Source organism: Brienomyrus brachyistius, chromosome 3 (assembly GCF_023856365.1).
Source record: "Brienomyrus brachyistius isolate T26 chromosome 3, BBRACH_0.4, whole genome shotgun sequence".
NCBI classification, from domain to species: Eukaryota; Metazoa; Chordata; class Actinopteri; order Osteoglossiformes; family Mormyridae; genus Brienomyrus; species Brienomyrus brachyistius.
Window position 1 is genome coordinate 12444089 of NC_064535.1, and position 23603 is coordinate 12467691.

The 23603-nt window shown below is 48.1% G+C and overlaps 1 protein-coding gene across 2 annotated transcripts; it reads right to left on the reverse strand.

Annotated features, from left to right (window-relative positions):
* Positions 1 to 8608: 8608 nt before the first annotated feature.
* cxcl12a (chemokine (C-X-C motif) ligand 12a (stromal cell-derived factor 1)) lies at positions 8609 to 15867 on the reverse strand. Of its 2 annotated transcripts, none has more exons than XM_049008459.1 (4): positions 15709 to 15867; positions 14083 to 14200; positions 11138 to 11221; positions 8609 to 10286 (listed from the first exon to the last, which is right to left on the reverse strand). In XM_049008459.1, the coding sequence occupies exons 1-4, from the start codon at positions 15773 to 15775 to the stop codon at positions 10250 to 10252; spliced, it is 306 nt and encodes a 101-aa protein (XP_048864416.1). In that variant the 5' UTR covers positions 15776 to 15867; the 3' UTR covers positions 8609 to 10249. The 2 variants fall into 2 exon arrangements, with proteins under 2 accessions (XP_048864416.1, XP_048864417.1); XM_049008460.1 differs by having other exon boundaries at positions 11115 to 11221.
* Positions 15868 to 23603: the final 7736 nt, after the last annotated feature.

Here is a 23603-nt window from a genome sequence, read left to right on the forward strand (position 1 = left end):
TGAATGGTGTGACTGTGCCCTGTGATGGGTTGGTGCCCCATCCTGGGTTGCTCCCTACCTTGTGCCCATAGGTTCCAGACCCCTCCATGACCAGAATCCCTCCTGAATTTACAGAAAATGAATAGATGGGTTTTGCTCAAGGGCCTAATGGTAACATTACTCTGTCAACAATGAAATTTGGACCAATAACCTTCTGATCATGGATAGAAGAGGCCTTACCCATAAAGCCACATTCCAAAACAGGTAAGAAATTTCTACAGAAAAAAACATTCTTACACCAATCTATATTTATTTATTTGTTCATATGTTTCTTTGGCTATGCTTACATATTATCCTTTTTTCCCTGTCAGCGTTTTACCTATTTTACCTACTGCATGACAGTACTTGAAAAATTACTTAAGTACAAAATTGCATAAATAATGATAAAGCAGCAGCATAAATATGATCAAAATTCATATACTTTAAAAACAAAGATCTCTGTTTGCTTGTAGGTTTGTGAAAACAGACATTGATATATTAATTTATATTGAAATGCAGGCTAATGTCATGTGGGCTCAACCTGAAGTTATCTGAAAAATAGTAAGGTTGAGATTTTGTTCCTTTAAGAAGAAGAACTATTGAATACAGTCCAGAATCTGGTTTGGTTTCACCTACAGTAAAAGGCTGAGCAGCCCATGAACCCATTAAGGGTTAACTGGTCGTAAAGAACTTACAGAATGTTTATGAGTGATTGATATTTGCATGTATTGAGCAGTAAGTTAATTGCGGTTTGTCAAATTACTCTCTTAGTAATTATCACTAAAGTAGGCCTGCCATTTAAAACAAAACATGCATCATGCTCTGCAAATGTGCATTTAATATCAGGGCATTCTTGGCTGTGTGCACATGCAGATCTGTCAGCCACATCTCCTAATCTGCACACATGTGAGCACTGTCTCTAGCTGTGTAGTGTTTTTTCCTGCGTGTCTCTAAGACATGTGCGTGCAACATTACCAGTCATCAGCATTGTTAGGTCTTGGTTCAGGCATGCTACATGCTTACTGATGCTGATGAGCTTTACTCCTTAGTTATTCAAATTTGGTACTGAATGACAAACCATTTTTTGATTCTCGATAGTATCTAGGCAATTTGGTTGATGGACTACTAGTGTCAGACATGGTCATGCGCTGGGTGCTATATGACCAAGTGGCTGGTGGTAGGGGTACCCCACTTGGGGAACCGGATTAGGGGACCATACATAAGTGTACGTACCACTTGAAAATTTGAGCAACGTGTATGATCCATTCATAATGCTAACGCGCCTCTATCATCCATCAGCTAGGTGAAAAGTAGCAGAAAGTCAGAAAGGAAATCGGACAAAGATTGCACATAAACACCTTTTACAACCTAGCTGATCAGACTGAAAACAAACATGGCTAGCAGATTCAAAGAAGGCTTGGCTGAGAAAGCCAGGAAATGCCAGCAAGTATAAGGTTCCGCGCTATGGGATTATAAAGACTTCCAGATGGCTGCAAACTAAAATAAAATATGTTTGTAACTGCAACACCATATACCTGTCTATGTACTGTAAATACTATAAGTACATAGTGCGCAATTAGTTTTAGTAAAATCATTATTTTTAATATAACATCCGCGCCACGCTTCATAAACGCACAGCTTTGCTCTATAGCACCACCCCAGGCCTGCTGTTCACGGTTGCCTGGTGCGTTATTGCAAGAAGTATGAACATCCAGGAACGTGGCTGGTCCAGAACTATGTCGCCACGCCTACAGTAAGTATGAACCAGGCCTTAGTCTGAGAACCAAAAGCGACCTTCAGACGAGCCAATAAAATGCAGACAGAACTGCACAGGTGACAGAGATGTTGTCCAAGAAAAATCAGAACCTGAAAATTTTGGATACACTGTCTCTGTTAACCTGCCTGTTTATTTGGACAAAAACGTCGATTAGAGATAAGCAAGCTTTACATGACGTTTCTTTAAATTGCGGCTGCATGCCGGTCCGGTGCGCACACGAATGTGGTGATTTGCGCAGCACTCAGGAAGTATGAGGTTTAAAAGCACACCTTCGCAAACAGCGTAATTACTTCCTGGCCCGGAGGAATGGCAGAGACAGTAACCTTTACTCAGGCAGTCCTACTGCACCTAAATTGGATCTCAGGGGTCCTTAAGAGGACATTACTCTAGTCCCTGGACAACATGAGATGGTCTCAGATTACATAAATCTGCAGAGAGTGTGAAGTGCTCCATGCCAGATGGGACTGGCATCCCCTTCCCGGCCACATGGGTAGCCGGTCATTATGTAAACTACGGGTCAGAGAGCTACCGCCACTTTACATCAGACGAGCAAAGCCGACCCTCGTTTTGTCACGGCCCCCGGAAGGTGGTTATGTGGCCATGATGCAGCCTGGGTCACAAGAGCCTTGACACTGAACACAATTACAGGACTCATGTAATCACCTTCTGCCTGTGCTAATCGCGCACATCGCACCCACCGAGGGAAACCGATACGTTCATTGATGGTGCGGCCCATTCCCCCTTGAGGTTTTGTAGGTGCTGCAAAGACCTCGACACATGCCTGTTTTTCGGAGGGATTGTTTCTGCTAGAAAGGTGTTCTGCAGGGGAACTTCCCATGCTTCAGAGATGTTTTGTTGCGCAGATGTTTAAGGAAAGATGTGAGGTCAGTGGTAAGGGCGGCCAGATGAAGGGCACACTTTGAGACAGGAGATACAGTTCAGCAGGAGGTCTGCTTTGCGGCGAGGAGCTGCCATGTCTAGGCTGATCTACAGCCTTCAGTGGGGGACCAAGAGGAGAAGATTTACAAGGGGGCGTTAAGTCAAGGCGGCTTTTGGCAGAATGCAGAGACAGGAGGAATGTGTAAAAGTTAGTGGCTGAGTGGGGGACCGGGGGGGGGAGGGATGGATACCCGAAATCCCTCCTCTTGGTCCTGAGACCCAGTTCACATCGTCATAGTGAATATGGAGCTGGAATGTGATGAAACAGAGTTGCGGTTACAAAAGATGCTGGGCTTTTCAAGATGATGACTGCTGAACCAGACGCTAATGTTTATAATTCATTCTGAGCAGTATCAGTACTTGGCTTCTAACTCTGAATGTGTCGGCATGTTGTCCTCTGAAGCCTAACATCAGTGTAAGTCATGCCAAACTGTTAAAACTCTACAAAAGACAACCACGAGAAATGGGGTAAATCTGGACCTTGGCTGGGACGTGGCAGAGAGTGTCTGGAATGGAGGGTGTCTTGCCCATCGTGCCGGGAAGACAGGCTGAATGGACGCGGGAGCAGATTATGCTGAACCGTGCAGACAAGATACGTATTCAGCCAGAGCTGCTGATTTCACATCTTTCTGGGATCTACGGGGCTGCACCTGAAATTCTCAGCATTCTACAGGGGACTCCATGTTGTCCCTGTGTTGTCATACTTTCCATCTTGGTTCTCTGAAACCCTCAACCATTTGTAAATGAGCAGGTGATCTTAATGGCGTTAGCACACATAAACCGAACAATCAAGAACACCGAATTCCTGGTACAGGTGTGCTGGGAGCAGAGAAGGAGCAGGATTGTGGACTTTCTGGGCTAAGAAACACTGGTATAGCAGGAGATGGCTCACTGAACTCTTAGTCACCACTCCCGTCATGTAACTGCCCAATATCCACACCTGCAGAAACGCTCAGGCGTCTTGGCGTTTCTGGGCACTGAATGTGATGAGCCCTGGGCAGCATTTGGTGAAAGATTTAAAAGCAATACAGTGGCAGGCAATGCCAAGGTCAGCAGCAGGCTGAGGGCCAGCCAGGCCGCTCCCATTGTCCACAAGCAGGACGTCCTTCGAGCGGGCAGCCCCTCCATCTTTCAGGATGTGTGTCTCATCATCTGCAAAATTCCCAGAGGTTATGGCTTTTTCTGTATTTCTTTGTGTAATTACTAACGCAGCTGGAATGTTTGCTAACACTTTACTTAAAGCAGTCATGTAAAATGCATTATAGCAGGGGTGCCCAACCACAGTAATTCTCAATCGATCGCAAAATCACGATCATCCATGCACTTGCACACAGGCCCATTTCTCTGTGCGCAACTAATCGTGTACTGTAAACATTTAGCGCGCAAATATGTCAGAAGCCAAAAGATCAAAAACGTATCATTTTCATTCAGAGTGGAAGAGGATTATGTTTTTGTTTACTCAAATTCGAAGTCCATATGTCTCATATGCAATGCGAGCGCAGCTTTACCAAAGAAGGGCAATTTGGAGCGGCATTTCTAAACGATGCACAAAAGCTACAAGGCCGAGTTCCCTGCTAGAACAGCCAAACGCAGCCGGAAGGTGCGAGACCTGAAAGGGCAGTTAGCAGCACAGCAGTCAGTTTTTTCCCAGCTGCATCTTCCACTAAGGTAGAGGAATTCATTTATTTACACTTTTTCAATTAGTAGAATAACCTGGATTTGCTTGGATTTGCTATGTGCCTGTTAACTGTGTAGAAAGGCAATAGCTAGAGTAATAATAGAGTAAAAGAGTAATAGCTATGGCTCCCTATTTGAACTGGAAGATCTCGGCACACTAGCCATTGAAAAGTAGATCTTGAGTTAAAAAAGGTTGGGCACCCCTGGATTATAGATACTTCCACAATGCATTGTGATGTAGTCATAAATTACATGGTTATAACTATTTCTAAAAAGGCACAACACATTATAGACATGTTTGTTATGCATTATGAATGCTCTATGAAGCTCTTATCTATAATGCACTATCGATACTTTCATAATGCAGTACAAAGCATCCTTAATTCTTATACTGATCATAATATGAAAGTATCTATAATGCATGATACAGTGCATGTGTGCTTTAAGTGAAGTGTTACCAAATGTTCCTCTATAGCTGGATAATTGATAATATCGGCTAGAATATATTTTATACATTATACCAAACAGGGGCTTTGCTAGAGATTTTGGAAGCATATCATATTGGGCCCCCCAGTCCAGCCCAATCCAGTTATTTTCCAATTTTTTTTAGGGCCCCTGAATGAGGGGCCCTTGGAATCATTCTAACTTCCCCCCTTTACGGTGCCCCTGATACCGAGTAGCCATCCATCTTCCAGCTGAGTGTTCTCGTCTGGGTCACGGCAGGGCCTGGAGCCGGTACATACAACACAGGACCCAAGGCATTCAAAACAAGTTACTCTGCCAAACATGTGACAGTCACTATAGAGAAATGCATCCTGGGAAACTCAGGGAGGTCTCGACGCTGGTTGACAGACCAAAGGTAAATGGACTGTTTTCAATTACTGAAATTAGTACGTTTAAAATTAGGCCCAAGTGGAATCAAAAAGGAATAATGGTCACCTTTTTTATATTTTGCAGATTTTTTTTGAAACCAAGCACTTTTTGGCACTGTGACTGTATATGGTAAAATAAATATCAATGGAGTTTACAAACATTTACTTCTCAAACATGAGTTTTTCTGTCAACCTCTGCCAAGCGCTTTTCCATTTAGCACATTATTTATTTCCTGGTTCACGGTGCGTCTCTGACAGCAGCCCCCATTTCTGCCCTTAAACATCCGGTGCTTGTTCTCTTAACAAGCATAGCTAATACCTCTCAGATTCGGTCTGTGTGCCCGCTGATTCCTGCTTCACATCCAGCTGTGCGGTGCCTGGGAGTTCAGTGACGAAGGCCTCCCTGGTACACTGGAAAGTGCGGTTTGTGGGACGGCAGCTCATTGGGGACATGGAACATGCAGCCTCGTATGGCAGCATGGCCTTTGTGTCCCCGTCATACGGCACACGAGCAAGGTGGGGGTGCCATTCATAGGGCGAAAGGGCGTGCCTGTATGTGTGTGTGCGTGTGTGGTTCTAGCCTTGTGCAATTTCTCAGTATTATTGGTAGTCAGTGATAGCAGACAAGTAACTCCCCCACCTCGTCGGCTTTTAACACTGGCTGGTTAGCAGATTATCTTCAACAGATCTTTTGCCAAACTAGTAAGAAGTAAAAGTGTCTTTGTCCTGTGTGGAGTTTTGCCTGAGCCTCGAAGCTGGGCTGGACAGCGAGAGTTATGATGGGGGGGGTTTTTCACGGTTTTCACCTTCACATCAATGCTGCCCCCCGCTGCCCTGTTCCCACCCCAGCTGGGCCTCTCTCTGTATCACTTTCCCTCTGTCCAGTCCTGCTGGGCCTGTCTGCAGCCCTGGATTATGTCTCTTGGTCCCTTTGGTCCTTAGCAGTGATTTATGTCCTGAGCTCTGTCCCATTTCTTAACACAATTAGAGACTAAATGCCATTAAGTAAGTGGATGTAATCAGTGGTGTTGAACATGCCCCCCATCCTGACTCTCTGTCACCACGAGCCCGGGGTCGCCCTGGGGTCATCAGATAGGGGGTGTTCCGGTGACAGTCCCCCAGGGACGGGCTGAATACACATGGCTGCAGGGCAGCACGGGCAGGCCGCAGACAGAGAGCAGGGGCTTCGCGTGGAGGCCGAGGATGCCTCCGATAGCGAGCCGCAGGCCAGCAGGAGAACGTTCATCATGCCATGAATATTGAACACCACCATGATGTATGCAAATTTAATAGGTTGTTACCCTTGGCGTCGTGTATCATAGGCAGGCTGCAGATAATGTACCCCCCATAGATGGATCTCAGCATGGTTTTATGAAAACACTCGATTTTCCGTTACAATAACCCAGGGCCATGAGCTGCCGGGGAGGTGGGGGTGCTCACATTAGCTCACAGAGAATTATTGAGTCATAAAATCAGCATTAATAGTCCAGTTTTCTCCCTGATTTTTACCTGAGGACCACCCTGACAAATTTCTGGCTAAAATGCGACCTTTGACCTGGTCAGCTAACAGCAGCATCCAGTTGCGATTGGCTGCATTATGACGCACGTGCGGAGACAGGAATGGCACAGTGAGGGGTGTGACAATGCACACACTGGACTGACATGATAGTTTAAAATGATCGCGGTGTCTATGCGGTGCATATAGGCCAAACGTTAACTTCTGTGGTCACGTTAAGCAGTGTACGGTTTACACCGCAAAAGCTACTAACACTCAGATCTCATTGTAATTGCATGCTGAGTGTGGCTCATCCAGAAACAATCCCAGCATGCATCACGTCCGTGCCACAGCTGTTCTCCATCTTATTTTCACACCACAGCGATTGTTAGAGCCCAAGATGGCTGCCGATATTAACCCCAGTAAGTCCATCCCCTGCCGGGCAGGGATTCAAAATACATCTGCCTGCCATTGTTTTCTGAAATCAAAGCAGGCAGTGGTGCTGGGTGTATGATACGTGTTCAAGTTTGCTGCAGCCTCTCACACGCTGATCTCTGCCAAACGCAGAGAGGTTTCGCAAGCCTGAGCTTGTCTCAGGGTGAGCCTGATTGTGTGAATTTGGAAAGTAGGGTCAATGTATTACAATCAAAGCTGACTGGCTGATATTTTGGGGAATTCCAGACTTTGCTAATAATGACAATCCCCCCCCATGGGAGCCAAGTGACACACATGATGCATTATGTGTCTTTTCCTAGTGCTGCAGGCATCCAGAGCCAATTTTGGTGCTTTTACCTTTAGTGTACATGGTACTGTGGTGGGGACTTGAACCAACAGCTGGTGCGGGAAGCTTAGACCCCAAGATGTGACTCTGAATACCACAAGTCTCTAAAACACTAATCGCTGCTTTGATAAAAGTGGAGTGTGTGTCTCTCCTTGCCTTCCCATAATCCTCATGGGTCCCACCAACATGCACCACACTGCGTTCTCGCCACAAGCGACTTGCAGCGGGACAGGCAGGACCCCAGCCGCAGCTTCTCTTGCGGCCCCGGCTCTTATGGCGCCAGCCACACATGCAGCACACTGTTTTCATTTTACGCAGCTTGTTGATAAAACTCTGGGAACGTAGCACTGACTGGAGGGTGCTGCTGGTCACATGACCCCGGCAGCTCAGAGCCACGGTCACCGCATGCTCCGTCAGTCTGTGAAAGCTGATCCGTTTCGGGGTTCCTGCTCACACCTGGTCTGCTTCTCACTGGTATCCCCGGTGGCAGGGGTGTGTTACTGCGGGGTAGTGGGACCGCCGATACGACACATCTTATCGCCAGCCTGCATTTGTTTCAACACCGAGGTTCAACTGGTGTCATCGTGACCTGCAAGGACACGTTTGCCCGTGTTTTGTGACATCCCTATTAATGTTTTCATTGTGTGGCTTTTCTGGTTATCGGCACTGACAGCTTTGATGAGCCAGGCATTCGGGGATGGGGGGGGCATCCTGATCCCCAGGTCACCGCTTTGGGATTTCCAAGATCCATGCCAAGAGACGTTCTGCCATAAACAGAACAGAAGCACCCAAGAAGACGCCAAGCTCTCCTGGCTTCACCCCACTCCTGGCCACGATGGAATACCTTTGCCTGACCTCCTGCCCCCACCCCCCGGCTACAGCTCGCTAAATGATCCGATTGGAGCCGAGCTTCCTGGCACCTGTGCGCGGTGTTAGGCTGGCACCGGCATCGGAGCTGTAATGCGATTATGGGATTATCATGACATCTAATTAATGTGCGCTTAAGGAGCGATGATGGGCAAAGACGGCAAGAAGGGGAGCCAACAACATTTTACTTGTCTGTCTTTATTAAAAAATATAAAAGTGAAAAAAGAACAGCAATGAACGGCGGTATACAGACAGAGAGATACAGTAAACAAGCGGAAGGAGTCGTCGAATATGTGAGTGGCGGCTGCCTTACTCGAGGTGTCTTCACATTGTCTGGGGAGTTAGGAGAGGACTGAGAGGGTCCGGTTACTTCGAGAAAAGTGTACAGACAGGCAGCTGGCTCTGAAACTGGCACCATGTCCTCCGTGGGTACGCGCCGGGCTACGCGTTTAACGTCACGTTTAACGCGTTTAGTTATCAAACGGACTCACTCTCCTGGCCCGGGCCGCACGTTAGACTGGAGAGTTTCTCTGAATCCGGCGAGTCCCGCCTGTCACAATGGAGTGTGACGCTGTGACCCCCACAAAGGGATAAGGCACTCCTAGGCACCTCCAGTTACTCTGGTGGACAAACAGGCTAAGGATGGGTCTCACTGATGGAGCAACAGCGAGCGCGACGGAGGAAACCCGGCCAGCGGATCAGAGCTCAGGTGACACAAAACACTGAGATTAAGTCTGATTTCTGAACCAAGGTTCTAGCTTTTCAGGGGCTCTATAGGCAAAGCTATACTAGGCAGGGACCCCTACCAAGAAAATTGATGATCATTTCACTTCCTCCACAACACAGGTAAGTCGGGGGCCCAAGGCAGCTGCCTACTCCGCCTATAGCTAGAGCCGGTCCTGGGGGAGAGTCTGTTCAACAAACAACCGAAAAATGCAACGTGGTATTCCTTCAGTGGGTCAGTGTGGACGGCATGTTCACCACTCGCTGGCTGTGGTGTCTTTACTTTCACATTGAATGTGGTGGGAGTGGGGGGGGGGTGTGGGTGGGGGTTATTGGCCACAGTGGGGAGCTGTTTGTTAACTGGCCAAGAATCCAGTTCCACTGAATCATACTTCAGTGTTAAGATAAGCCGACATCAATACAACAGATATTCATTTATAAGGTTTATGAAACATACAAAAATAAAAGTTCAGGCCTATCTGTTACATAAAGGTATGTAGGCCCATAAAGTCTGTATGTGTTCCCAGCACACACCTTGGATACGCTGATATGCAGAGGTGCGCTGTAGGACAGTATATAAAGGAGATACTCATCTGCGTGCACATTTACAGGCAGTATCCCTAGTGTGCTGCACACCAAATCTTAGGGATGCTGAGCTACCATTGCGTAGGATACCAACGGGGTGGCGGCTGCATGGTTATGGCCCCGCCTTCCTGGGCGTGCACACGGCTCGCTGCTGCAGGCTTCAGAGCATGGTGTGGGCGGGGAAGTGGGCGGAGCATGTGCAGGGCGTGGGCGGAGCAGAGCGCTTCAGTGACCTTTCACCCTCCGTTGAGACAGGAAGTGGGGGGGGGGGAGGGGGGGGGAGGGGTGGCATCCATCTTTTTTGAAACAGGAGTTCATGTTCAGGGCCTTGGAGACGCACCCGGTCAGACGCGTGTCTCGCCGCGTGGCGCTGTTGGGCCGCGGGGAAGTTGGCAGCGGCGGCCCAGTGCTGGCAGGTAAGTGCTGGATCAGGACCGGGACCATGAGCGTTAGGAGTCTGTGTGGTCTGCTGTGGGAGGGGGGAGAGTGAGGCCATCTTTACTTCTGTCTGCCTGCTAATTGGCTTGTTGCTCCTTCTTGGCGTTTTTAACTCTGCAAAACGAGAGAGAAAGAGAGAGAGGGGGGGGATAAGTTAACAAGGAGAGCTGGTGCTGAGTCGAGCCATCAAATCAACACTGTCGCCCTGGCAGCTGAAAATTGCCTGGTAAGCAGCCAGCTGCTGTCTCTAAGCTGGATTCTGTACCACTTGTAAGATGTTTAAAAACAAACTGGAAGAACTTAATTGGAAGTTGGGCAGGAGAACACGATGGGGGGAGGACGGGAAGATGGGAGCGGAGAAGCTGCTTCCTCAGAAAGCCTGTGCTGCTCAGGCCCGGCCTCGTGGACAGAGAGCTGCCCTTCGCGTGACCCCGCCTGTCTGCCATTGGGCAGCTCACTGACATTCACGCCGCCTGTCTTAATGTAAGCCAAAGCTCCGCCTTCCTTTAAGGACAGATCTGCGTAAAGGTACACAGATGGATCTTCAAAGGATGCTGGGAAATATGCCTTTCAGGAGAACCTGTGAGATTACGGAGGTATGCGGCGTACGGGTGTTTGTTTGGAGGAGAAGTTCGTGTTAAGGAAACAGAGGTGGGTAAACGGAGTGAAGGGATTTAGGGTTTCAGTTTGGGTTGGGAGGGGTGAGGTCGGGCTGGGACATGACGAGGTCAATGACAGTGGTAGGAAACAGGAGAAGCGAAATACCACGGCGACCTGTTTTAATGCCACACACGGGGCCGCATGAGCGAGCCCCAGTAACACACGCACACACACACACACACACACACACGCCTCTGAGCATTCTGGGAAGGTGAGAGCTGGCATTGAAACAGGCTCGTATTTCATCTCCCGTTTCCCACGGTTACCCGCTGCTTCTCTTACTTGTCGAAAGGGTTTCGCCTTACTTGTTAAGGGCATTCTTCAGGTACTGCTGCAGCCATTTAGTCTCCGTGCTGATGCACACCTCCTTGTTGGACTTCAGCTTGGCGCTGCGGAGGGAGGGGTGAGGGAAATGGAGGCGTCAGCCGGGCGTTTCACCCAAGCCTGGGGGCGATACCGACTTGGCAAGAGGGCAACGGAAATTACAGAGGGGGCATGTTATTGTGGCAAGTAGGTTAAGTAAACCACGAGACAGAGACCCTGTGATTCAGTTCAGGTAGAATTAATTCTTTAATTCGCCTTAATAAAGGCAAACGGCGACACACACAGGCGAATTAAAATAACTGCATTACATAAGGAGAGAACAGCACCTCATAACCTCAATGAAAGTAAATATTTAACTCGACGCGTAGGATTCGCTCGATACTGCAGTTTGATAGAGGGGACTATGCCTAACTGTCTGGAGAACTTCAAAACAACCAGATTTACAAATAACATTAAACATTAAGATGATCTCCCAGTATGCTTTGTGGCCGCCACACTGTGAGTAGTTTAGTGTTTATGTTCATGTGCTGAAGTTGTGTAATTGTATGAATGTTGGGGAATGTCTGCCACAAAGCCGTCATCCTTTCTATCGAGCTGTGTTGTGAGGTGGTGTGAGGCAATAAGTCAGAACTTATCGCCGTTAGGTTGACGTGGGGAGCCGTTATCCCCCTACTGAGTCTGCATTCTCACTTGCATACATGACATAGCTCAGCCACCTGCTACAATATGGATGTGATTCATAACTAGAGTATTTTAAAAACTTTTAAAAATGTTGCATTGTTTGGAATGAGGCGGCACAGTACAAGAACTGAGAGGGCAGTGGGCCAGACTGGGTTTTACATCGGACGCCATGACCACCCCTCAGGAAACCAAATCTGCACAGTCTGTCCCCACCAATCAGGTGTCTGAACTGCATCTCTCCATCTCTGCTATAATGTCTCTGTCTTGAAAAATCACGTCTGTATTATGGGTAACGTTTTATATCAACTGCACCTTCATAATACCTTTGCAGAACATTCATAAGCAGCATGTAAGTATACCTTAACATCCTAATATACCTTAACACCATCTACCCATTTTCTGAAATCTCCTACCCTGTTCAGGGGTGCAGGGGGGTCGGAGCCTATCCCAGAGGCTATGGGTGCAAGGCAGGGAACAACCCAGGGCGGGGCGCCAACCCAACACAGAGCACAGTCACACACCATTCACCCACCCACCCAGCCACCCACACACACTTTGGTAACTCCGATTAGCCTCAGCTTGTTTTTGGACTGTGAGAGGGAAACCGGAGTACCTGAAGAAAACCCCACGACGACACGGGGAGGACATGCAAACTCCACACACGTGAAACCCTGACAGAGACTCGGACCCGGGTCCCAGGTGACAGTGCTAACTACTGCACAACCGTACCACCACTTATATGATAACAACAAACATTATAATTATATAGTTGTATAATGTTTATTATTAATGTATATTTAAACTGTCACATTTACATGCTGCTTATGAATGTTCTATGAATGCATTAAAAAGGCTTTATGAAGGTGCAGTTAATGTAAAGCGTTACCAAATGTCTCAGTATTTATGCTATATTTATTACTCGCGTTCATTAGCACTACAACCAGCGAGAAGGATGTGACCTTAGTGTATCTCCCCACGCACCATATATCTGAGGCTGACATTAAAGCTAACAGTCTGGCGTTGAGGCACATGCACAGCGAGGCCCCCATATGCAGGCCGCAGCCACTCGAGCTGCCTGCGTTTAATCCTGAAAGACGCCGCCTTCTCTTCTCTGATAATAATCAATGAGAAACTCATGGCAGCCCAACGCGATGCCACGCATGTGGTCCTCATCACAGACGGCAGACGCCCACGGGGGCACTGTCCCCAGGTCACGCGTGGGAGTAACTGCCCAGCACACGTCTGCTGTGTGCCGTGAGAGCCGCTTCCCCTGCGATATTCTCACTCTCCTGCCTTGATTTCGCCGTGGTTTGACACTGCCCACGCTCGCCCGCGCGATGCGACCCGCGTGACCGCTGTCAGAGGCTGCCGACTGGGCTTCGTTAGTGGGCCCCTGTGACGAGCCTTCAAAGGGACATGGAGACCACACCATCCGTAATCCTATTTCTGCCCAGACACAAACGGCTTCGAATCCACTCTGATCTTCGGCTGTTCCCTATTTAAATTGGGCCAAGGACACTCGTATGAACAAAAACACGGCAATATTCTGATTATAGCTTTCTGTTCCGGATGAAACCTATAGTATTTACCGAGGGCGAAGTGTAGCTAGAATTTCGGCTCTAGGACACATTACTTGAACTCGCACTACTTCCCTGAAGGTCGTTACTGATTATATCTTTCATCCTAGACGTCTGAACACACGAATCCCATAAGAAGTTTGCACAGAACCCCACACACATCAAACGGTTAGCGACTGCTAACCCTTTAACCAACCTCGCTGAAGAACAGAGGGGAACTGAGAAGTTCCTGTCCTTAGAGATCTTTGTGTTAGATCAAACTCAGACACCGGTCTTCATTTTGATCCAGTCATTTGTAACACGACCCGGGAGACACTTAGCAGTAACTGGGGGAGTTTTCCGCTCTAAGATTCTCCCGTGTATGAATCAGGGGCTTGGTGCCGGAGGCCAGGAGGGCGTCTTTACTTAACATCTCACTGTTAAGGGCAGCAGTCCCCATAAGAACAGTGTCACTGGGCAAAGCTATACACAGTGCATAGGACAGTGGGCCAGCTCAAGGGAGGACTGTCCCCAGGCATTAACTTCCTGTTGGCCTTTATGTCAAGATGACCGTTTTCCACAAGCCTCAGATGTGGGCGGGGGAGGGTAACCTATTGAATGCAGGGATCTCCATCTTTCTATGTTAATGACACTGCGCTGAGCAGCTGCTTTGAATGTGCGGTACTCACATGACTTGGAAGGGGCAGTTCGGGGTCTGCAGGAACCTGAGCTCGCGGATGCTCCGCATGGGCACATTGCTGACGGATGAGCGGCACCAACAGCGCTCCCACAGGCTGATGGGTTTGGCTGTGGATAGAGGACAGCGAGCGGGGTGAGCACAGACAGTTGAAAAAAGTGGAGTGAGACCCCCAGTGCAGGCACTGCAAACACGAACACTGCAGAATGGAAGTTAAAAAGTGGAGTGAGACCCCCAGTGCAGGCACTGCAAACACGAACACTGCAGAATGGAAGTTAAAAAGTGGAGTGAGACCACCAGTGCAGACATTACACCAACTGGACACCACAACAGTAAATAGTCACAATGGGACCGATATAAAAATATTACGAATAAAATATGCATTCAAAATTCACGATTTGCAGCTGAACATATACTTTTAACTTTGAACAGCCAATTCAGATGAATATAGATAAACATTTAATTAAAATAGCTAAAGTTTCATGAAATCAGTCACCATTTCTTTATTGTTTCTGGATGATTCGGTAAATAAAAACCGGATACTGGAGATTGCATTTTCGGAGATGGTGTGAGTAAAAATAAAACAATGTAAATTACCTAAATGAGTTCATCACACAAAACAAATGCGATAACATTCACACGGCTTATCGTCCTGAAAAAAGCCTAATCTCTGTAATCATCTCATTACTATCGAACGACCCTTTGCTTTGGGTCATTTACAAAAACAATTCATTTAAACGCGTCGTCTTTCAGTAGGTGCAACTTTTAAACAAGCCTTAAAAGAAGTTGGATTGTACTCTCTATACTTTGTTTAAAAATACGTTTATTTATGTTAAATTGAAACCAGAGCTCGTAATACTGTTAGGGTGCGATGGTCGTTCAGCAGGCATGTCCTGCAGGAGAGACACGCTGAGAACCAGCCTGATGCCGCCGGATCATCGGCATCCCAGCCGCAAACCTCAAAAATGCTGATGGTTACTCACATATTATCATGTGAAAGCCAGAGCCATAAAACCCATACCGAAGCGATTGAAGTGAGTACCTGCTGCTCTCACTGCAACTTTTGTTCTAACCCAATTTGGGAGTAATTAAATAAAAACAAAGGAGATAAGAAGCGCACTCATTAATCAGCAAGGCAACTTTTACTAAGTGGAAATGCTGTCCAAACGCCATAGCATTGGGCTGCAGGTTCAATATCACTATGCGGATATAATTTATTCCGCTCACCCTAGTCCGAAATGTTTTATTTATCACTGCATTAGTTAGAACAATATATAGTTAAACATTTCGCCAAAAATACAACCTTAGTAACTTTATAAAAAACAAGAGCGCTGCAGGATACACTGTATTAAATCCCGCATTTATAGAAATGCAATATGATATTTATTGATCTTAATTTAAAAAGTGCATTTAAATTTACACGTGAATAACTGAACAAATCCAGTCCAGAGACACTCAGCAATACAGCGCTACACCGCCCGGGCGAAGCTTATTAGATAGGCATAGTGACAGGTAAATTGAGTTTTTGGAGTTAGGGATCTGGCGCAAATGCATGCTGTGCCGAGTGACGCACACTGGCCGCCTAGGGCAGGCTGCGTGATGTCTGCTACAAACTCACCGTGTGATAGAGTCGTGCACGCCGCCAGCAGCAGAAGGGTGGTCAGCAGGGGCACTCTGGGGTCCATAGCGGGTGGCGTCCGAGATCTTAGATTCCTAGCAAAGTCTGTCTTGGGCAGTCTCGTCGCGGTGATAAGTCCACTCCCTTCTGCAACTCCCACTTTGTAGGGCAGGAGACTGGGGGGCGAGACGGGGGGCGTGTCCTCTCCTTGATTTATCACCTTCTGAACGGCAAGTTTCCTCTGTGAAAATGTCTGGCTTTACGCCAGGTAGCGGTTCAATGCCCCCTTACTCAATTCTTACTGTACTCTCACTGGTGCAATAATCTTGACGACGCATTTACAGACACATCCATTCTCCTTCGAGTTTTTTTCATGTTATACACGTTGGTTACCCGGTCGTAAAAATACGGGCATCGTCTACGCAACTCATGAAATGAATATTCCGCACACATAATACTAAATGCTTGTTCGTACATGATTGTATTTAGTTTTCTCACTATACCCAACATTCCAATGATTTATTTTTTTAAAATGCATTGCGGTAGTGATTTTACGCAAAACCGCAAACAGCATTTATATTCCAATAACTGGTTTGTCATTTGGCCAAAAGAGCTGCGTGCAGCACTTATTGAATCCCAGAAGAGTTACATTCACCTTCAGGTAACATTTTCCATTTATTTTTCCAGTTTAATTTGGCAAATAACCTAATGGCACTGAATTATTTGGACATATAAGAGGATGCAGATGTGAGTCCAGTTCCTGTATGAGGACTGGGTTCAGTTGCGCTGACACAACTCTGTGTCCTGAGCCAGACTTTGTCTTTTACAAATTTCCATGTTTCCTTACTTATCGTCTTTTTTATCAACACATCTCAGGAAAAAAAGACTTGCTCAGGTTAGCATCCCCCCACCCCACCCCGCCTACTCTTAGAAAAAGATGTGTAGTAACAGGCCTCTCTAGATGCAGATGGAATTTACGGACGGCTGTGTATGTGTGTGTGTGTGTCTGTGAATTCACACTCACACTGAAAGTCTCCAGATACGTTTTCCAATGGTCAATAAAAGTAAAGCAGTTTCTGGTTCGCTCCATTTGACCTGACGAGACCGTGAGTGTTTCTAGAACCCATGGAGGATGGGCTGGGGAGATAAGGTTTCAGGCAAGCCCCCCTCCCTCGCAATAATTTGCCGCCCCCACGGAAAGCAGACCGGTGGGTCCAGTAAGTGTGTGTAAGTCACTGCACACCATCACATCACACACACCATGGCAAAAATAACATTTGGAAAAAATAACACATGTTTCTTCTAATGAACTGTTTTCCTTGACATTTTTTCAGCAATGGCCTAAGAACTTCTGTATATTATTTTCTGCAGGTAATGTACACACGTTCTAACGTTTCCCGCGCTCCGGTATCAATCCTCCTAGCGCCTCGTGGTATTGGAGGCTCACGGGAAACAGCACGTCAGCGGTGCAGCTTGATCCACAGCCGAAATGCGACAGCAGAACACAGAGCCTGGCGGTCTATTGAATAAATCAGAAAAACTGGGAAGAGGTCCCAATGCTGTCACTGTAATAATGTGTAATTCGTAACGTCTGCGCGGCAAGCAATTTGTCAAGCACTTCGGGTTTTTATGAGAATCCAAATGCTTTCGATGGGGTTTTTTGGAAATGCAGTGCTTGCAGGACCCGTGCAGTAACATCTATCGGGGTGCTGTCAGCTTTCAAGTGAAGCAGTCATACTTTTATCCGCCAGAAATATTTCCTTTTAAGTTTTTATTACCTAAGGGATCCACTGTTGTTTCTTGGGCTGAGTAAATGTCTATCAGCCATGTGAGATAAAGGACTTAATCACAACTTAATCACAGATCTCAGATGTCAGGACAGGCAGGCATGCTATGCTCCTGCTTAAGGCTGTAGGCCTGAGCTCTGTAAACAGACGATCCTGCAGGGAACCGTGCGCCGCTATCACTTAGCACCATTTCAGCTCCACTTGGCTCTTTTAAGATAAGTGGCAGTAAACCCCCCACGGATTGGCTACTCCGCCCCCCATCCCCCACCACCGCCACCAGCGGTTGGCCTCCTGACAACGCAGGGCCAACAACCCCTCAATCAGAGGTTAAGGACCTATGCATTCAGGGGTCTCTCGCCTTTGATCCAGAGCCACTTTAACTTGCTTGCGTTTGCTAAGTTTAGTTTAGCTCTGAAATCTACGGTTTCATTTCCGCTGGGCTGGTCTCCAGCTCGTTACCATCTCTGTTTATTTTAAAAGATATATTTGCATTTGATTGCTCAGTAAGTTAGAGGTTGTGGGCTTGGGTAAGTCATGTTCATCCCCCAGAGCCTGGAACAGCAATCAATAATCGTTTAGGGACCGTCAGAAAAGTGGCGTAATTTGTGCCCTGACACGGGGCATAAATCAGAGGGGAGGGCTTGGTGACAGAAGGAAGATTGTAAATGGGCTTGTGAAAGTCAGCTTTTAGCTACTTAATATCCAGTAATCTAAGCCCTGGCAGCTTGCTATCCAAGTTCACGGGGAGCATCGTCCATCTGATGTCTATGCAGAACTTCCTCTCATGTCTGTTTTCAGGTACTGTACACATACACGCACAATTACACACACAATCACACACACACACACACATGTTGGTGTAACAAATCTAAATGGGGACCTTCTGTTCATTGCATTCACAGATCTTTGTGGGGACCTGAAAAATGGTCCACACAACATCAAAATAACAAGTTTTTCCACATTGTTATTTCAACCTTTGGTCCCCACAATGTAACATAAACCTAATCCACACACACACAAAGACACACGCACACATACCTACCATCCCATGGCAGCACCAGTCATACAGAGCAGGATTTCACGAGACAATCACACTAATAAAATTCTGGATTTCATATTGATGCAGATTCTCCAAACAACCATTTCGGATGTCTGATTAGTAGCATCCCCCTGGGCAGCCTCCTGAGCCAGATCACACATGCATCTGAGAACCATGACCCCCTGGTAATAGAAGAAAATCAGTTTAATTGGTGGAAAGAAAACACTGCTCTGTACAGATGCATTAGAGAGTGTGGCATATAACCAGATATGTATCGGGAGGCTGTTTTGTATAGGACAGGAAGGGCAGCCCCTTAACGCAGCATGTGTGGACTGCCAGCGGTGTTTGCCGTGCCCCTGAGAATGTCCGGACCCTGACACGGAAACGAGGGGGGGCCACACACCGGCAGGGCTGAATGCAGCCCAGCAGCTGCACGCTGAGCTTGGCAGAGGAGGTACACCAGGGTTCGACTGCCTCCATCTTGAGTAAAAGAGTCAGGTGACTGTGACAGCCTAAGGCCCCCCCGTTTGCCCATCTTTTCTCCTAGACACCGAATGTCTGTGACAGCTAGACGTGTGAGATTTCCAAACTCATAGGCGTGGTCTTCAGAATGTCTTCAGAAGACCACTGAAGGTGCTGGACGTAGGTCCAGGTCAAAGATGCATAAGGAGAAACCTTGTTGTTCTCATGCTGTGAAGATCACATTTACATGGTGGCCTGACCACCAGCTAGATAGCTGTCTGCTTCACTGTCTCCTGAGCTCCAGGAAACAGGGCTACGTCGGTCAGCTGAGATGTGGTTCCTCTGATTCTTAGCAAGCTTAGCTGTGCTGCCTCTGCTACAGGTTCCACTTTGTTTTGTCCCAGAGTTGCCAGTCTACCAGGCCCAGGCTGATATCAACACAGTCGTTCTGGTGGAGTCTGTTTCTTTAAGCAGCTCTAAGCAGCCTAACTGGATGGGAGGTGCCACGCCTCAGCCTCTTTTCTTTAAGACAGCAGGTGGGTGGGTGACTCCACCACTCCACAAAGAGGCTTTTTCTTCCCCTCTTCCACTCTCCTGCTTTCCCACGGTTATCTGCCTCCAATTGGTGACAATCCCACAATGCCACCACCTTATCTCCCATAACAAAAATAATCAAACTAATCACGATCTCAGAGTGACGCTGGCAGGGGGGGGTGTGATGTCTCTCAGAACCACGTTCGCTTTCAGATTCACTGTCTTGTGCCTCCGATGAATATCCAAGACCATGAAAAGCTAAATTCGTCCTCTATAGATAACAAGCAGGAGATAACATGAGGGAGTCTGACATCTAAAAGTGCACTTCTTTTGAAATCGACACCTGTAAATCCATCCTGCTATTCTTCAGAAAGAAACAGCTGAAGGTGTTGTTTGAATGAAGATCCCCCTATCTACCGAGGCAGATAAAAACCAATCATTCCAGGTGTGTTCAAACAAAGGCCACACAGTAGACGCGTGCAGGGCCCTTAGAGGCTGATTGGCTTACAGATGTGACGCCTTCACTCAATCCCCACAACCGTGATTGACTCTTGATCCCCTTTTAATTCTCTTCCTTCCCCAGCCGTTTATTAAGGATGACGGGGCTTCTAAGTTCTGCATTTTTTTTCTCGTTGCCAAGTTTTGTTCTGACAAGTTTATGGCCAGAGTGAAATGCTATCATGTCAAGTATAACAAAACATGATGTTCAATGTGGGCTAGGACTGGCTTGGCGTTACTCTCCTGCATTACCCAATAGCTCCAGAGTTTCTGTGAAAGGCGCTCAGTCCAGAGGTGGGGGTGGGGGTGCTGAAGGTACGTCTCACAATAAAGCCACCACACAGGCTGACACAGGCCTCCGACAGAGCTCACAGCGTGCGTTTATGTAACCCGTTTTCATTTCACAATACTCTGACGGGGGAACAAAGTGGAGTCCAACAGCCAGACATGTTGTGGTATTCCACACCTGCTCGTCTAGAGTCGAATAGAGGTGCACTGTTTGGCACGGAGCGGTTGGTGGTGTAGCAGTTAAAGCGAGCACAAGTCTGAGAAAGCCGCCCGCCACAGTATGTGAGATCTCTGCTTCCATGGGAGTGAATGAAATCACTGCGAGTCGTGCATCCAAGCGAGGTGAAAGGTTGTGAGTCATGTTCAGTTTGTTTGGATTAAAAGGTTTGTTAAAGAAGTAGAAAAATACTGATAATTTTTTTGCGAGAATGACGAGAGTGTACTGGAATCGGGGTGCAGCGATGTGGCCATCAAAGGGGGGGACGAGACCTGAAAACCTTCTCCAGATGTGTGCAGATGATGGATCCCTGTAACATGATAGCATCTCTGCAGCCTGACCTATCGGAAACATGGACCACAGCAGCAGGCCCCCGGGCCCATGTCCACTAAGGCTAACAAAGTCACAAAGACCCACTCTTCAGTCTGGGCAGGTGCATCATGGGAATTCTGGTTTCTTTCTGAGTAAACGCTGGTAGTGGGCCTTGCACTCTGGGATCTAGCCACTGTTCATCTTTCCATGTTTTCAGATTCATCATCACTAATCCAAATCCAAGAACATCATAGGAGACTGAAACCATCTCAGATGTGTGCGTGTAACCCAGGATTTTCGGAATGAGAAAATCCCAGCTTGATTTAATTTTATTAAATAGTGCTGAGATTCCAGGAAATGCTTAAGTAGGCTGCACTGTAGGGGGCTGGTCAGTCACGACCAGCCTGGAGATCTCACACACACAGAAACACAAGCATAAGAGCGTCCGGTTGAATCCAGGACAGTGCTCCAAATTGCCATTTCCTGTTTGCTGTGATCACCAGCGGTTCCAGGGCCCAAGGGATGAGCGCAGTTTGTTTGTGTGGGCGTAGGACCGGCATCTGGTGACAACACAAGTCATCGCCATGGCGTTCGGGGTCAGAGGTCAGGGTGTGAGGTGGCGGTGGGGGACTGCGGACCTGGGGAGGGCTCACGTGCCAAATCCAGAGGAATGCGGAATGTCGGAAAGGCAAACGCTACTGGAGTTTGCAGAGAGACTGGCAGCACGGCATCACACTCGCCCAGCAACAAGGACGGGTTCCTGGCTCAGCATCCTCACGCAGTACAGAACTGGAGACATGAATGGTGGATCCATGCAAAGCTCAGCTGTGTGCCGCCTGCAGGCATACATCCCCCCTGGAGTGTTTGCAGAGGGGGGTACCAGAGGGGGGTGGCACACAGGGCCTGGAGCAGCGCTGACAGGGGGAGGATGGGCAGGTGCAGCGGAGCAAGGCGAGACGGAGCGTGAGCGGCGTGTCAAACAAGCAGTCCGTCGCACAAGGGCCACTTAGGCGGCTCTTTCAATGCCTGCCCCATGCACAATGCGCCCATGGAGGCCGAAATGTCTTTCGGGGGGATTTTCCAGTCTGAAAAAAAAAAGATGTGTAAACAGCGTTTCCATTAACGCGCAGCTGCTTAGCATAACCTCAGAGCATAATGCCGTCATTCCAGCGCCGTCAAAGAACCCCTTTAAATACATCACAGACTCAAAGGTCACGCGCTCAATTTAGGTGTTTATTTCAACAAGAGTAAACAGGGGGAGTGAATGAGCTCCAGCCCCCCCACATTCAGACAGTCACACCGGCCTCAGAAAGGTGAGGGCGTTATGTTAGTGAAGCGGTACCCTGGAAGCGTTTCAGAGCGCACATGAACGACTCTGGAGGTCAAAACACCAGCAGTCCCAGCTCACGAGCCGCCTCGTGTGTAATGGTGTGTGACTTCCTGGCTCCTCTGTCGGACCTGGCCACGTCTGAGAACTTCCATGCCCTGTTGCACACCTGTGGGACGGTCCTGCTGGTTCCCCGGGCCCCGGATCTGTGCATCTGCAGCGCGACTTAGACGAGGGATGTGTGAAAACGGATCGTAAGGACAGGACTGTGAGCACAGGCAGGTCTGTCTGCCAGGTCTGGGCTAATGGGTCATGTGACTTACAGTTCTTTGACTCCTTCACCACGCCTTCAGGATGGGACGTGGCCTTTGGCTGGTCCGTCCTGTTCATCCCTGTTCCATGCTGATCCCGGGAGCCCGGCTTCTTGCTGACATAAGCCAGGAAGTCACGCTCTGTTCCCCATTACCCCTCTGTTTTGATACTCCTGGCTTTGGAGCAGCATGGGGTGTGGGGGGGCTAGGTCATTAGCCCCCCCCCCACTCCCCAAGATGCAAAGAGTCAGTGGTAATGTGCTCAAGTTATACTAAACAGGCTCCTTGCATTGAATCGAAATGTGTGTAATTCACTGCAATTGCAAATACATAACAGAATGAAGGATACAGGAGAAGAGGTGGGGGAGGGGCATCTTCCACCGTTATGACTGGCCTCCTTTTGGCCAAGCTACCGTCAGAGATCCTCGGGTAGGTGGGAGATGTAACGATGTAATTCTGCCCCAATCTAACCACTTTCTGGGTATGCTAAAGGCTTTTATCTGCCCTTTTGGACCGACAAATGGACCCCCCAGAATGGAATGGCTTGTCTGTCCTAGGACCACCTCTCGGCGAGTGGGGGGCAGCACCCGGCTCCTCGACCGGCCACAGGAATGTGTGTGTTCCTGTGTCCCCCCCAGCCATAAAATCGGCAGCAAACCCCCACGCCCTCTCACTGATGGAAAGGGCATATCTCAGCGGGTGGCGCGCGGGAGGCACGTACTGCCCCCTGCAGGTGCTCTCTGATCTCCAGCTGGCCCCTCAGACCCCTGACCCCCGTGCCAGTGTCAGAGGCTCCCCAGGAGTCACCCGGGCCGGCTGCAGGCCCAGCAGGGAAAGACAAGCTGCGGCGGTGGGTTTGGTGAAAGAGGAGGGTGGGACATTGGCGATGCCTCCCCTGGACCTGGGAGCCTATACCAACCCGAGCTCTCCGCTGTTTCGAACCTGCTTCACCGCATCTGTCCGGCAGGTCTGTGTTGAATGAGGACCTGAGGCATGGGAACATGAAAACGATCTTTATAGAATTTCAACATAATTTTAACTGAAACTAATTTGACTCAGAATGAATTATACTGCAGCTTTTATGGGATTGTAAGGACCTGACTCTATGTCTCTGTTATTG

What these genes read in the sequence shown, in the direction of transcription:
- cxcl12a (XM_049008459.1), bottom strand. Translation starts at nt 15,775, where the DNA reads ATGGACCCCAGAGTGCCCCTGCTGACCACCCTTCTGCTGCTGGCGGCG. An exon ending in GTGCACGACTCTATCACACG is followed by an intron (nt 14,201 to 15,708) that starts GTGAGTTTGTAG and finishes CTCTATCCACAG; the next exon opens with CCAAACCCATCAGCCTGTGG. An exon ending in AACTGCCCCTTCCAAGTCAT is followed by an intron (nt 11,222 to 14,082) that starts GTGAGTACCGCA and finishes CTCCCTCCGCAG; the next exon opens with CGCCAAGCTGAAGTCCAACA.